The 15,986-nt window shown below is 43.3% G+C and overlaps 1 protein-coding gene across 1 annotated transcript in view; it reads right to left on the reverse strand.

The window, feature by feature from the left end:
* LOC113143887 (NACHT, LRR and PYD domains-containing protein 12-like) overlaps positions 1-14,710 on the reverse strand; it is a 36,139-nt gene extending 21,429 nt beyond the window's left edge. The window contains exons 1-8 of the mRNA XM_026329491.1: positions 14,658-14,710; positions 14,292-14,456; positions 11,488-11,675; positions 9,528-11,385; positions 7,746-7,919; positions 6,851-7,024; positions 2,968-3,141; positions 572-745 (exon numbers count right to left, since the gene is read on the reverse strand). Of these exons, the coding sequence (XP_026185276.1) occupies positions 572-745; positions 2,968-3,141; positions 6,851-7,024; positions 7,746-7,919; positions 9,528-11,385; positions 11,488-11,675; positions 14,292-14,425 (2,876 nt within the window). The 5' untranslated portion in view covers positions 14,426-14,456; positions 14,658-14,710. The remainder of the gene's footprint in view (positions 1-571; positions 746-2,967; positions 3,142-6,850; positions 7,025-7,745; positions 7,920-9,527; positions 11,386-11,487; positions 11,676-14,291; positions 14,457-14,657) is intronic.
* Positions 14,711-15,986: the final 1,276 nt, after the last annotated feature.

Below are 15,986 nucleotides of genomic sequence, written 5' to 3' on the forward strand. Positions count from 1 at the left end.
CTGTTCACTGCTAGAATTAGATCAGACTGAACTGAAATGATCACAAACCTTCAATTGACCTGATTCAGAGCCCACATGACCTCTGACAGAACCTAGGACTCAACCCACTGCTCTGGTCTTCACTGTGACTTTAAGGTGAACCAGGATTTGGTTCAGACTGGGATCCTGTTTGAAGACTGACTGGAGTTTTTCCACTTTGTTGATTGGCTACTGATAAATTCTCATGTGAGACATTAAACTGATCCTGCTTCAGTGCAAGTTAGCTATAGATGACTATATTGATCAACCCAGATTCCATGGTGACCGACCAGGCCAAAGTGAACCAGTGTTTGTTGGATTGAAATGCAGGAATTAAGCTCAACCTCAGCTGCCTGACATTGATCTGGATAAAAGACTGTTTTTGTGTTCCTGACTCACTGACTTCATCAGCAACAGTCGTCTTCACATCAACTCAAACACATGATCACAACAAGCTTCTGGCTGATTTGATTGGCTGGCTGTTGTCTCTCTCTCTGTCTTTCTGTCCAATCCTGAAGCCTGTCCCTGTTCTCCTCTCCAGCCCTCTACTGACCTCAGAGTCTCCAGTCTACAGTCTGGACTCTGGACAAGATCACACAGCTGCTGCACATCTGGATCATGCAGGCTGTTTCCTCTCAGGTCCAGGTGTCTCAGATGGGAGGGGCTGGACTTCAGAGCTGAGACCAGATAACCACAGCTGGTCTCTGACAACCTGCAGTCCTTCAACCTGAATAAAGAAGCAAAGACCAACTTCCTGTTTTCTTATTGAACAAACATGAACAATGAATAGAACAACACAATATTATAAATACAACACAAGTGTCAATAGAAACTGGTCCATCCAGGCTGTTATGATGAAATTAGCTGAGGTGTGAATTGATGTCACATTAACATGAAGAAGAAAGTGCAGAAAGACGAAAAATCTCTGACTTTAATTCAAAGTCATTGTGAGAAACAGGAATTTCCATGTGATGTTTTAAATTCGATTCATATGGAGTTAAACTTTCCAACATCTGCTCATGTTGGGTGGGATTGGTTCATTTGACACAGTGGTGCTCGGCCTTTTAGCCTTGCTAGTCTTGGCCCATGAGGCAGCAACAGTAGCAAGGCAGGTTTTGACGCCACGCAGCATCTTCTTTCTTTAAAGCCAAAATATTTCCACACAACTGACACACTGTTCCTCTTTGGCACTAAAGTTTCCATAGAGTTGGGTTCTGTGGAGCCCGAGGCCACTGGACAACAGATCAAGGTCCAATAGCAACATGGATCAAGGTAATGCTTTGTCTGTCAACTGATCTACTGTTTCTTACATGTTGGGACCAGAGGGTCCTCACAGGACTTTGTCCATTTCAACTGACCGAATGAGGGATTATTAGGCTGCACTAACTGGGACTCCCAACAGGTGAGTCCAAGGTCAACCACCTGCTCCAAATCCAATGGCAACATCGAAAAAGGGGCCAATAATCTAGTCCAGGACCTGTTTGGATTTCTGTGTGGAAGAAGCTGTCTGGAAGTTGAGGTTCAGGTTGTGCTTAGGGTTCACCAAGTAGTGCTTCTGTTTTGGCTTTGTCTCCAGGAAATCAATGGAAGTCAATGGAATGTCCTCTGAAGTGATGGAAACACACCTGTCTGTGTGTGTTCTCAACCATCAATATCGATGATCAAAGAAATATTTCTACTGCATCTGTAGCAGGTTGGATTTGCTATATGTTTAGTTGGATAGAAACAAGACACCCCTCTATTTTTTTTGTTAATTGTGAATAGTAGCTGTGTATTTAGTACCTACTCTGGTGTAGTGGCATTTTTAAGACAGTAGAGGGCGCCACTGCTGGTTGATTCACTGGGAGGAACATTGGTTAGCGACCTAGCTGAGTGCTTCAGTATTAAACGAGCACTGGCTTTGGGAAGACGTTTATGTCTGTTCCTCTTCATTAATCCACAGGTACTGTCAAACTTTATATATTCATGCTCCGGGTTGTTTAAACATCAATGGATGCAAAATGTGTTTGTGATGATTTTCGTGCCATTCTGAGACATGTTAGATGTATTTGGAGTTAGTAAGTAACAGGAGGAAGTTGTATATTTCCTACCGACATCCGTATGGTTAGCTGTAGCATCATAGCATTGTATTAACCGAGAGGCAGTGTGAATGCTCTGTAACGGGGAAATATATGTTTTGAATGTTTTAAAAAAGTGCTGATTAGCTTAGTTTGGTTACTTATAAGAACTGCATTGTTACGTTATGGGTGTTGTAGAGAAGCATGATTGTAGTGACCACCTGCCGCCATTATATGGACAATAAGATCAAATGGCGCCAGCGAACACATTAGAGAAACCATATCGATGTTAAAATCCAGAACAATTGGATAAATGTGGGATATGTCATGAATGTGTACCTGTATCTATGTTTTGAGGAAATTCAACATTAGTTAAAGTATTTTCCTTATTTTGGCACATTGAGGTACATGTTTATCCAGTTTTTCATCTCGCTTAATTTAACTGTACTTTTTCTGTTAATGTGATTATGTTAATGACATGAAACATTATTGAAAGAAATTCAAGTATTAAACGAGCACTGGCTTTGGCAAGACGTTTATGTCTGTTCCTCTTCATTAATCCACAGGCCTTACGGCTTGTGTATCACTTGCTGCCGGCACGGATTTCCCCTAGGTCTGGCGCCGGTAACACATCAAAGAAACTGGATCCATTTCCAACAAATATTAGTTCAGAGGATTTTCTGCTGACACATGTGACTCTTTAGACACAATGAGACCAACTTTCTGTGAGACTCAGTCATTTGGGACTAAAGACTGAATTTAGCCTCAGAAAAATCCAAAGACAAGAAAAGAAAATCAAGTTCAATAGAAGTTATGTCTGTGCAAACACTGAGTTCAAACAATAATTCAACACTAAAGATCTACAATAGGAATAAACAGTCAGTGAACTGACCCCAGAGTCTCCAGTCTACAGTCTGGACTCTGCAGTCCACCACACAGCTGCTGCACTCCTGGATCCTGCAGGTCGTTGTAGCTCAGATCCAGGTGTCTCAGATGGGAAGGGTTGGACTTCAGAGCTGAGACCAGATAACCACAGCTGGTCTCTGTCAAACTGCATTTCTCCAACCTGAATAAAGAAGCAAAGACCAACTTCCTTTTTTCTTATTGAACAAACATGAACAATGAATAGAACAACACAATATTATAAATACAACACAAGTGTCAATAGAAACTGGTCCATCCAGGCTGTTATGATGAAATTAGCTGAGGTGTGAATTGATGTCACATTAACATGAAGAAGAAAGTGCAGAAAGACGAAAAATCTCTGACTTTAATTCAAAGTCATTGTGAGAAACAGGAATTTCCATGTGATGTTTTAAATTCGATTCATATGGAGTTAAACTTTCCAACATCTGGTCATGTTGGGTGGGATTGGTTCATTTGACACAGTGGTGCTTGGCCTTTTAGCCTTGCTAGTCTTGGCCCATGAGGCAGCAACAGTAGCAAGGCTGGAGAATAACAGCACCGACTCCAAAAATCACATGAATCAACAGCTACTTTAAACTGCTAGTCAAATTGAGGCGCAGCAAGGATTGGAGCACCAATCGTTTGCTGAAATGCCGTTTGACATCCCTCTTTACTTACTTCATTTATTTTATTTATATTATTTATATATTTTATTCATTTATTTACTTTCAGTCAACGGAGCGCAATGGCGGAAAGGTTTTTGCAAAACCTCAGATAATAGCCCACCATGGCTAAATAGTCTGGATTAATGCAGTATGAGTGCCGTTGGTCTGGATTGACGTGGTATGGGTGCTATTTTATAGGTTTCTAATCACCAACATCTATATCATGCTGAAGCACATGCGCCCGAGAAGGTACATCAGCAAACAGTGACATATTGGACTGAATTAAATTCTCCATATCAGCCCTCTGAGACTCCGAAAGGTGAGACAGAATAACTGGCTCACATGACCCTCAACACGAACTTATTTCCAGACTTTGAGGGAGGGAACGGACCCACACCATCAACCAAAACCCACTCAAAGGGCTCACCAACAACCGGACCTGTATACAAAGGAGCCAAAGGTATGGTCCGACTAGGTTTCCCTGCTATCTGACACGTCTTAACATAACATGACACATCTTTCTTTATGCCTGGCCAGAAAAAATGTCTCTAAATACAATGATTTGTCTTTCTAACTCCCAAGTGACCAGAAAATGGACTATCATGAGCCATAGACATAATGTGATTCTGATACACCACTGGAACAACAATCTGAGTCACACCGCACCATCTGCAACACAAACACGCCTTGTCTCTCAAAAAGTCTAACCCGTAGACATCTGTTTAATATCTGCATTACTCACAATAGGTTCAAACAGGGACGCTAAAGTCATGTCTTTGGCTGCTTCTTTCATCAGGTCTTGCCTTGACATAGTAAAACAATCAGAGTCAATAGCAGAGACCACAGGTGATATTTTCGTGTTGTTACACAGAATTAGCTCCAAAGCTTCACTCAATGTGTTGGATAAATCGATGTCATCCTTATCTTGCTCATTCTGGTGTTTCACAGCAACACAGTAACAACACAAGCTGGAAATACCTCAGGATAACTCTGAGCAAGTTCATCTGGGACAGGTGTCACATTCGATGCAACCAGCCACTTTTGCCTCCAGACCAATTACCCATAATCCCTGAAACTCCACTAACTGGGAAACCAGGACTCACCCCGACAATAGTGTCCCCAGACCGTAGGTCTGACTGGAGTGAAGTCCTATGCAAAGGACCACCAAAGTCCTTAAGATCAAAACCAAGCACAGGGACACTTGAGCCAATGGTGGTGTCTTGAGTCAGCAGTAAGACTCCCTTAAGAATGAAGGACTGGGAAGCTGCAGTGTTTCAGTATTTACACTGGTACTTTATTAACACAACCAGGCAGTGAAACAAACCATCACAAAAGGCTTAAAGTCACCACACGCAGACTGTATCCGGTAAAAAATTTAGTGCCAAGAAGCTCAGACGGCAGAGACTTCACACTGTCTCTGGTATCACCAGTAATTCGCTCCACTCTTCCAAAGTCAGCTGAACGGTCCACAAAGATGCACTTATGTGTTAAGACATACTCGTCAACCAAAACAGCAGCTTCAGAGACATTAACAACCTTATTCTCATTTAAAGAAGTCGCTCCTTTGTCAGGAAGACTGTTCTTAAAGTCCTCCATCAAAATCAGCTGTTTCAGTGGATCAAAGTCCGTAACACTTTGCGACATGCACCCTCTGTCAAACAATATTTCTTTTTCTTTGACGAAATCAACAAAAGTCTGATCAGATCGTTTCTTCAAAGCCCGAAACTTCTGCCTGTTTGCTTCAGGGACAAGCTAAAACCTCAGAGAGCAGCAGATTTAACTGGATCAAAATCTAGATCTAGTCTTCCAATGACAACGGCGTGTCCCACTAAAACCCTCTAACAGTAACGTCCAAACTTCTTTGGGCCATTTAAGCAAATGTGCAATTCGTTCAAACAGTATGAAATACATGTCCACATCCTTTTCACTGAATGGTGGAACCAAACGAATATTCAATTTAACTGCATCATTTCCGAAAATTTTTGGGTTTGATTTGCAGCCGTGTTAAGTCACCACGCTCTACCAAAGCATTATAGATCTTGGTCAAGGGTCTCACCTCAGTCGTGGTATTGAGGGTGGAAAGGCAGACATCAGACTTGAACCCGCAACTTTAAGATTGCAAGTCTGACTCCCTATCCATTAGGGCACGACAGCCACCGCCATTCAGCTCAAACTCTATGTTCACCCAGAATCAAGATGGCCAAAACACACAACTTCAACAAAGCTAACCCACAGAAAATACACACCTGCCAGTCCGATCCAACTCAATGAGATCACACCAAAGACACAAATGGGTACCACAAAAGAAAACCCCAAAACATTTCCATTGATCAGAGGTCAAACAAATCTAGGACACTTTTAGGACGAGCCCCCAAACATGTTTACGACCCCACTCAACTGAAGGGATTCTAACATTTAGTAGGCCACAAACAAAGTTTTGATACAACTTAAAAGCCCAATTTATTGATTAAATAAATAATGAACAATAACTCAAAAAGAAACGCAACACAAATAAAGCTACCCTGTAAGCAGTCTGGTGTTCTAGCACTCTTGGCACCGGAGCACAAACAAACAGTAGGCGGAGCCAAGCTCTTTCTCAGATCCCTTTCATCATGTCTCCTGGGATGCTGTCTGAGATGCTCCCCTGAGCTAAGGGCCCACCCTCCATATAAAGAGACCAGTCAATCAAGGGTTGATCAGCAGACACACCCACTCTTCCTGCAAAAAGAATCAGACATCCAATCAATACATGGTACATGTGACAGAAGCAAAGATGTGACGTTAGAAACCAAAGTTCCTCTTGAAAGTGTTGAATGTTTCAGAATGTGTTCAGAGCTGAAGAAGGTTTAGAAAGTAGAAGCTTAGAAAGTGGAAACTCCAAACAGCTGAAGCCAACAGGATGCAGGTTCAAAGCAGTCCCATCCAAAAAGGGACAAAGAGCTGTCATTAATATGAATGCCAACATGCTGCTGCTTCAATAAAGACGGAGTGACTTCAGCTCTGAAACTCTGCCAGCTCCACCTGTGGCTCCATCTATACAAACTCATGTTGTGCAGCCACATTTCTCTGAGAGGGAAAACAGCCTTTCCCATGAAGATCCTCAGTGTGGATCAGTCTAATATCAGCCTCATGTCTGCAGTTTAGTGTCAGCACAACTTTCACATCACATTCATCTCAGCACACAACCTAAACATGGGGTCAGACCTCAGAGTCTCCAGTCTACAGTCTGGACTCTGCAGTCCACCACACAGTTGCTGCACTCCTGGATCCTTCAGGTTGTTGTAGCTCAGGTCCAGTTTTCTCAGATGGGAGGGGTTGGACTTCAGAGCTGAGACCAGATAACCACAGCTGGTCTCTGACAACCTGCAGTTCTCCAACCTGAATAAAGAAGCAAAGAAGGAGATCCAATGTGACACTGATGTTGATGACAATGAGGATGATGATGATGACAATTCTTCTTCTTTTCATTAGAATAATGAGATGAGATCAACTTGATTAATCCCTGAAGGGAAATGTAGAATGATAATAATGAGAATAATAATATGAGAACAGTCAGAATAATAGTAATAATAGTCTGACTATATCATGATGTTATTGTCAGCACATGGGAAGAGAAGCTGCTTTCCAGCCAACAGCAGAATCAATCTAGTTGATGGCTCATACTGTCACTGTGCAGCTTTAAAGTTTCCTGCTTAAAGTTTGTTGACCCAGTTCCAAAGTGCAGCAAAACAATGCATTGAATTGTTCCTCCTTATTCTATCTGAGCCAAGGAAGCTCCCCCAGGCTCTCCTGTCTCCTATCTCTTCCCTCTCTGCATCTTCTTCTCTGGCTGTATTCACCTGATAACATCATATCAGGATGGACTTTTAATAGTGCCCATTCTGGACTGGATTGTACATGTGACTCTTTAGACACAATGAGAGCAACTTTCTGTGAGACTCAGTCATTTGGGACTAAAGACTGAATTTAGCCTCAGAAAAATCCAAAGACAGGAAAAGAAAATCAACTTCAATAGAAGTTATGTCTGTGCAAACACTGAGTTCAAACAATAATTCAACACTAAAGATCTACAATAGGAACAAACAGTCAGTGAACTGACCTCAGGGTCTCCAGTCTACAGTGTGGACTCTGCAGTCCACCACACAGCTGCTGCACTACTGGATCCTGCAGGTTGTTGGAGCTCAGGTCCAGGTGTCTCAGATGGGAGGGGTTGGACTTCAGAGCTGAGGCCACGACTTCACAGTGAGTCTCTGAGAGTCCACATTTAGAAAGTCTGTGAAGACACATATATTAGAAAAGCTGTTATTATGACAGAGACAATATATTGAGTTGAATCACTTGATGTCAAACAGGACATGTCCTGTTGTGTCTTCACATCAGTGGTTCAGCTGATCTTCTCTCAGTGGGTTGGACATGAAATAAGAATTCTTCTCACTCTCTGTCACACTGCACACGCTTCATCTTTGTTCTGCTTTCATCTTGGACAGGAAGCAGAGAAAACTCAGTTCCTTTGGAACTTCCACAACAGGCCTGTCCCTGTTTATTCCAATGTTGGACATTTGTTCACATGTGGCAGAAAAACATCAGTGTGTGAAGAGAAACAGAAGAAAAATGTGTTCAATTCTACTTTTAGCAGATAAAGTGTGTTCACACATTTTACCAAGTGTATTTTACCTCTTCCAAATATAACACTATGCCTCCATTTAACTTGAGCTCTATTTCAGTAGACTTATTTAAAGTACACAATGTATGTGTTCCTGGCTGTGGGAAAGTGGACTGTTGGAAGTGGTCTAATTCCTGTGGACAAAGTTTCACTTCAAAATACTCTTTCATACTACATATTTACTTCATGTATTTTGGATGTTTGGACAGAATTCTTCGGAGAACTATGCAGAATCCTGAAGATCACTAAAATCCATGTTAGTCCCATAGTGGTGCAGCCAAATAATACTTTGACCTCACTAATAGAAAACACAAACTGTTGTTCCTGTTTGTTGTTATTGATGTTACCTTGAATGACTTGTTTTGTTCCAAAACCCTTAAATGGCTGGATTTAATAGTGTTAGAGTTCAAATCAATATTTGTTGGACTGACGGGTTTTGGACTTTGTGTAGGAGTTCAGATTATTTTCAATTCTTTTAGAACGTCTTCAAAGTGCACTGGGCTTTTCAAAGTAAGAGCATTTGAGAACATGCTAACAGGAAGTAGTGCTTTTAGTCCAACATCATTTGATTGGAATCTAAGTAAAGTATCTACATTTCAGACTCAGTGTTTGGAGAATCCATTCAGAGGGCATTGTTGGTGTATTTATTAAACACACAATGATGCTTATAGTGGACTTATATTTACTAGGAATATCAATCCAATATCATTGTGTCTTTTAATGCAATATGTTCAACTTGGTTGCAATTTAACACAAAGTCAGTGGCTCATTTTCACAACAAATACTCAAATACTTTGAAAAATATACTTTGCATACTTTTTTCACATTTCAAACCTCATTCTATTGTATTTCATACATAGTTCAAATGAGTTCAGAGTATATTTCAAGTACATTTACTTTGGCTCAAAGTCTATTAGTAATACACTGTCAGTTTAATGTCACTATAGATTTTTGACATTTGCAACAAGTCAACTTCAAATGTTTCCTGTATATTTTAACAGTAGTGTAGTATTTTGGGCAGCAAAAGTACCCAATAATACGTGAAAAATATGTTTTTCATGTACTAAAGCAGATTTATAGTGCAGCTTCCAGCAACTTCACTGGTTTCATTTTAACACAACTTCAAGTATTTCAAAGTATTTCAAAAGTATACTCAATGTACTTTTACTCAAAATATACAAAAATAGATTTTTTTCACTAGGGCACATCTGGACTTACTCAGCCTTTCTGCAGTTCCTCACAGCTGGAATCAGTCTCAGTCGTCCCTGGTCTGATGTGTTGTACTTCTTCAGGTCCAACTCATCCAGAACCTCGTCTGACATCTGCAGCATGTAGGCCAGAGCTGAGCACTGGATCTCAGAGAGACTCTTCTCTGATCTGTTCTCTGACTTCAGGAACTCTTGGATCTCCTGATGGACTGAGTGGTCGTTCAGCTCCATCAGACAGTGGAAGATGTTGATGCTTCTGTCAGGAGAGATATCCTCTCTGTTCATCTCCTTCAGGTTGTTGATGGCTCTCTGGATGGTTCCTGGACTGGTCTTTGTCTGACCCAGCAGGCCTCCTAAGACTCTCTGGTTGGACTCCAGACAGAGGCCATGAAGGAAGCGGACAAACAGGTCCAGGTGGCCACTTTTACTTTTCAGGGATTTCTCTGTGGCTCCCAACAGGAATTTAACCAGAGATAAATTAACGAATCCCAAAAAGTTTTTGATCTTCTCAGAAAAAGTCTGTTTTGCTTCATTTTCTCTCATTAAATTGCACTTTCCCCCCAGGAACTTCTCCAGTACCTGTGTCTTCCTATCGTTGTAACAATGGACAATGTAGACTGCAGCCAGAAACTCCTGAACACTCAGATGAACAAAGCAGTAGACTGATTTCTGGAAGATCACACTCTCTCTTTTGAAGATCTCTGTACAGACTCCTGAGTACACCGAGGCCTCTGGGACATCCAGACCACACTGCTCCAGGTCTTCTTGGTAGAACATGATGTTTCCTTCCTCCAGATGTTCAAACGCCAGCCTCCCCAGCTTCAGAAGAACTTCCCTGTCAGCCTCCGTCAGCTGCCGTGGACTCGTCTCATTTCCCTCATGGTACTTGTTCTTCTTCCTGTTTGTCTGAACCAGCAGGAAGTGTGAGTACAGGTCAGTCAGTGTCTTGGGCAACTCTCCTCTCTGCTCTGTGGTCAACATGTGCTCCAGAACTGTAGCAGTGATCCAGCAGAAGACTGGGATTTGACACATGATGTGGAGGCTCCTGGATGCCTTGATGTGGGAGATGATTCTGCTGGACAGCTCTTCATCCCTGGACCTCCTCCTGAAGTACTCGTCCTTCTGGGCGTCAGTGAAGCCTCGGACTTCTGTCAGCCTGTCCACACACGTAGGAGGGGTCCGATTGGTCGCCGCGGGTCGGGAAGTTATCCAGACCAGAGCCGAGGGAAGCAGATTCCCCCGGATGAGGTTTGTCAGCAGCTCGTTCACCGAGGCCTCCCGTGTGACATCAGACACCACCTTCCTGTTGTTGAAATCCAGTGAAAGTCTGCTTTCATCCAGGCCATCAAAGATGAACAGAACTTTACAGACAGCCAGCTGCTCTGCTGTGACCTTCTGTAATGTTGGATGGAAAACATGGAGCAGCCTGAGAAGACTGATCTGCTCATCTTTGATCAGGTTCAGCTCCCTGAACGAAAGCAGGACCAGCAGACTGACGTCTTGGTTTTCTGAGCCCTCTGCCCAGTCCAGACTGAACTTCTGCACCGAGAAGGTTTTTCCAACACCAGCGACGCCGTTGGTCAGAACCACTCTGATGGGTCTCTGCTGGTCAGGGGAGGCTTTAAAGATCTCGTGGCACTTGATTGGAGTGTCATGGAGGGTCTCCATCTTGGAAGTGGTCTCCAGTTGCCTGACCTCATGTTGGGTATTAACCTCTTCACTCAGTCCCTCTGTGATGTAGAGCTCAGTGTAGATCCTGTTGAGGAAGGTTCCACTTCCTGTTGGATCAGGCCCTTCAGTCACACGTTCACATCTCGTCCTCAGACTGGTCTTATGTTGATCTAAAACCTCCTGCAGACCAGAGTCCACTGGAAGACAAGAAAAAGGGTCCAATCAAACAGACGTTTGTGTGACACAGAATTTCGACTGTGAAGGACCAACTCAAATGTACAACAATCTGTGGGTCCTACTGGTTCTGGGTCTTTCTCCACACTGGGGACAGGGACAGTCTCCTGGTGAACCAGACTGGTCCCAGTATGAGGTGATGCACTGTCTGCAGAACCAGTGTCCACAGCTGGTAGAGACTGGATCCTTCAGGACGTCCTGACACAAAGCACAGCTGGACAGCCACTGCTCCTCAGAGACCTGAGTCCTGGTCCTGTCCGTGTGGACATGAAGCAAACTGGGATTAGTTGAGGTGGAGACATGTTGAGTGAGGAAACTTTCTTATTGTTTGACTGGACAGAAGCTGGAAACTCCCAGCTGTCTCCCAGCTGGCTTTAAATCAGTTTTCCTCCACAGCTGAACTGGCTGATAATGAAGTTTGGAATCTGATCAACATTCAACACTGAGTTTGTCAGTTTGCAAAGGTTTGCAGCTCAACATCAAGATGATCCAGTGAGATGTTCATTGAAGGAAAGGAAGAAGAGAGAAGAAGAGAAATGTGGTGAGAAACAGAAAAAGTGATAAGACAGAAACATTTCCATGTGACAGCAGAAATAAAGTCATCAAACAATGAGACTCCTCAGTCTGAACAAAGGAGATGGAATCATTTTACTAACTCAATGAAAAAGAACCAACTTCCTTTTCCAAAGTGCATCAATGACACCACGTCTGGAAGTGGATCAATCCCTTTAAAGGTGCACAATAACAGCAGGAAACTGAAGGAGAACTGCATGTTGGAGTTTTTTGGAAGTGTTTCAACCACTGCATTCCTGATGCAACAGCAGCACCAGGGGACTGCAAACATAACGCTGGGAACAAGTGGGATGTTTTCAGTCACTACCACTGTAGACACAGGCTGAGCTCTATTTAGAACAGCCAGAGGCCTGAGCTGCTCCACATGTGGAAAGACGTGTTTCTCTTTCCTCAACTGCTTTAGTTTGACTTAGTCTCATTATTATATGTGTGTGTGTGTTGTCAATCAACTGAAGTATTAAAGTGACAAACTGCTTCCTGTTTGGGTCCAGGATGGGCAGAGTGTTGCTGCATTGATCCAGTCCAGGACAACAGCAAAGGGAGGTTCAGTTTGTGGAACACAGTCTCACATTAGAAGAGACAGGTTTTCTTTAATGCTGGAAGAAATCTGTGCTGTTGTCAGTGCAGCCTTATCCAGGCCTGCTGTTAAGAGGACTTTGTTTCCAGCTGACAGCACGTCTCTTTATGCTACACACTTGTGGGAAATGGATTGAAACACAAGCCTTCAGAAACTCCAGGCAGCTGATACTGATGTCATGACCATGTTGTTGGAGAGACCAACAGCAGGTCGTCCTGTGGCTGCAGGACTTACTACCTTCCAAGCAGTTTGGTGGAAACTTCTGTCTAAATGTCTTTGTGACATCATGAGCATCTCCAGCTTTTTTTAAAGTCTGCAGGCAGAGTCCAACAGAGCGACTGAATAAACAGGCCACAGAATCAACATGCTAGATAAGATAGGATATTAGAATTGAACAATAGCTCAGCTCATCAATAAAATAATATCTACTCTCAGTCGTGTTGTTAGACTTGAAAGCAGAACTTTGCCTGGATCGTTGGAGGAGGGGGAGGAATCTGATGTGGCACATGGAGACACAGAAAGTATTTCCATGGTAGCAGATGCAGGTGCTGCACAGACAAAGTAAATCCTTAGCCCTGCACAATAAACAATGAATGACACTGTGTTAATGCTGATACAACAAAGCTCTAGAGGGGAATCTAGAAACAGGTTGGACTGTGATAACACAGGCTGATTCAAACTGGGCTTCCTTCAACATCAACTGATCATTGATCAATTCAGAATCAATACTACTGAGACCATCTATGTTCACTGACAGAAGGGCCAGATGGTCGAGTCTGTTCCGGCCCAGACCGTGTTAGGCTTTATGAGTTTAATAATCAGTCAGAAAAGCGGTCGACAAACAGAGACACCAAACCTAAACCCTGATCAGAGAGCAGAGCATAAAGCACAGCTCTGTTTCTTTAATGGGCTGTTCCTCATTGGTGCCACAATCTTACGCATTAACATTAACGCTGCACATGTGTTTGCATCCAAAAAGCAGCTGTGTTCATTAGGACTGGTTGGCTCAGTGAACTACTGTGCTGCACAGTATTGAGCTTGGTCTCATATTCCATCCTTTGTGGACCTGCTTTGGCTGGGTGGAGTCAAAGTGATGCAGAGACATTTAATAATACTAAGAACTAACCACGTTAGCTCTGCAGCTGGAGCTGACGCTCTAGACTGGATGTTCACGTCCTTTCTCACTCGCTGTGAACTGCAGTGAAAAAACCAACCAGTCAACAGAGGTGTGCAGGGGGAGGGACCGTTACCACAGAGATGGTTTTCCACCTGGAAGCTGTGAATTCCTTCTGACGACTGCATTTAAATGCAGATGAAGAGCTTCGGTCTGTTGTTTTTGTCGGGGACTACACTAACTACTGACACGGCCTCTTAGAAATTCCAACCACAAATATGTTGATTGTTGTCAGTCGGCCTGAAATGTTTCCAGGAAACAGGTTTTTTTCTGACTAAATATCTGATCCTCCAGCACAAAAGTCCATTTTCTGCCCACAGCCTAAATTTGATATATTCTATATATATTTAAAGTTGGATATCTCCTCTCAACCATAGAGTGCAGCTCAAAGGGAAGCCAACGGGTCTCCTGCACGACAGCACTGCATTGTTTTGGTTTTTTTAATTAATCACAGGAAAGGAGACCTGATGTTAGTGGATCAGAATTTTGTCTTCCAGACCACAGACTCATCTTCAGCTCAGTTTACACTAGAAACTGTCTCTTACCCTGAGTCTGGGGGTCCAGGTTCACAACTGAAGTATGGAATATTTAACTCTTTGGACCCGTCACTCTTCATGGACAGACAGCTGGATCCTGGAGACTCTGGTCTGTCCTCCTCTTGCCCCCCACAAAGACTCATCTTCTGTGGTCTGAGAGGGAAACCAGGGACCCTTGAGACCAGAGGAACAAACCCAGTCAGCTGTCCCCCTGTAACGGCAGCAGCTTCTTATTGATTGGACATTAGTTTGATGGAACCATCCCAGAGACACAGTGTGACTGTGACGTCAGGAAACACAAGTCTAAACCAGACTCAATCCCAACATTCATCAATGACATGGATCAATATGTGCAGGTGTCATATCAACACTCACCCTGCTTCCCACTTCCTGTTTCCTCCTTCTTCTTCTCTGTGGACTTTAAAATGGAGTCTGACTTCACACTTTGCTCTTCTTCACATGTGGCAGTGAGTGGACGCTCTGCAACACAAACAGGAAGTCAACAACATCACAGGAAGTTCTCTCCCAGTGGAAATGGTCCCTCCAGAGGCCTGGTGGTCTCAGTGTTGAACATGTCTCTGGACTATCAGAGGACTATCCCAGTCCTTACTTAAGTAATTGTCCAATAAGTGTCAGTGCATGTGGAGCAGACTTTTATTTTGAAATGTCCCTCCCTGCTGTGTGTCTGTCAGCAGCTCCCTGAACAATTTTCAGCAGCTGCTTTCAGTTGATCTTAAACATGATCCTACAGGAACATCAGTGTTTCCTTCAGAACATATGGAAGACTTTGGTATGAAAAGTCTCCTGTGTCATCAGGACATATTTGGTTGGAAACTCACTGAGTCCTGATGATTTGAATCGTGGCCAGATCTCCTCTCAGCTCTGTCAGGTGGAAAATGTCTGAGCTCAGAGTTTCAGCCTGACCAAGTGTTGTTGTTTGTCCCTCTTCACACACAGACAGCTGGATCCTGGACACTCTGGTCTCTGTCTGTGGTACTGACCTCTGCAAACGCAAACATGGTTTTATTGATTTCACATCAATCACTGATCAATTGACTGTTTATGGAGCTCTGAATCCACAAATGCTCACAGACAGGAAGTTTCAACATTTCTAAACCAGGCCATTCAAGTGACACAGTAACAAAACAGAAAAAAGGAAGTCCAGCCACACGGACATGAAGCCAGGGTCCAGTGGACTCAGAGCAGGCAGCACAACAACTGTCTTTAAAGCTGGGCCTCTGTTCTGGGCTCAGCTGCAGCTTTAATGTGGATTCTTCAGAGGATCAGGACTTTGTGTCCACAGGAAGTCACGGCCTGTTGTTTCCTCCTTTAGTTTCGGCGGCTTTGTGTGGACCCAGGTTCTTCCCTCCACAGTCCACAGAGAGAAAAGTGAGTGTGAGCCTCCAACAGTCAGATCATAATAATGTTGGATTAACACTCACCTGCCTCAGCTTCACTTTTCCTCCTCCTGCTGTCTGCTCTCAACATGGAGTCTGAGCTCACCCACTGAACACTTCCTGCTGCGCCACAGGAAGTCACATGACTCTGTGGTTACAGCAGTACCACTATATACACGAGTACACTACCTGCTCTGATCTGGGTTTAATGTTGTACTGCAGCTCTACTGGGTACTGAACTTACAGGTACTACCTATATACTTCTAGCCTGCTTTTTAGTGTATTTGCAGTACACTTTGAAGTACAC

Source organism: Mastacembelus armatus, unplaced genomic scaffold (genome assembly GCF_900324485.2).
Source record: "Mastacembelus armatus unplaced genomic scaffold, fMasArm1.2, whole genome shotgun sequence".
Taxonomy (NCBI): domain Eukaryota; kingdom Metazoa; phylum Chordata; class Actinopteri; order Synbranchiformes; family Mastacembelidae; genus Mastacembelus; species Mastacembelus armatus.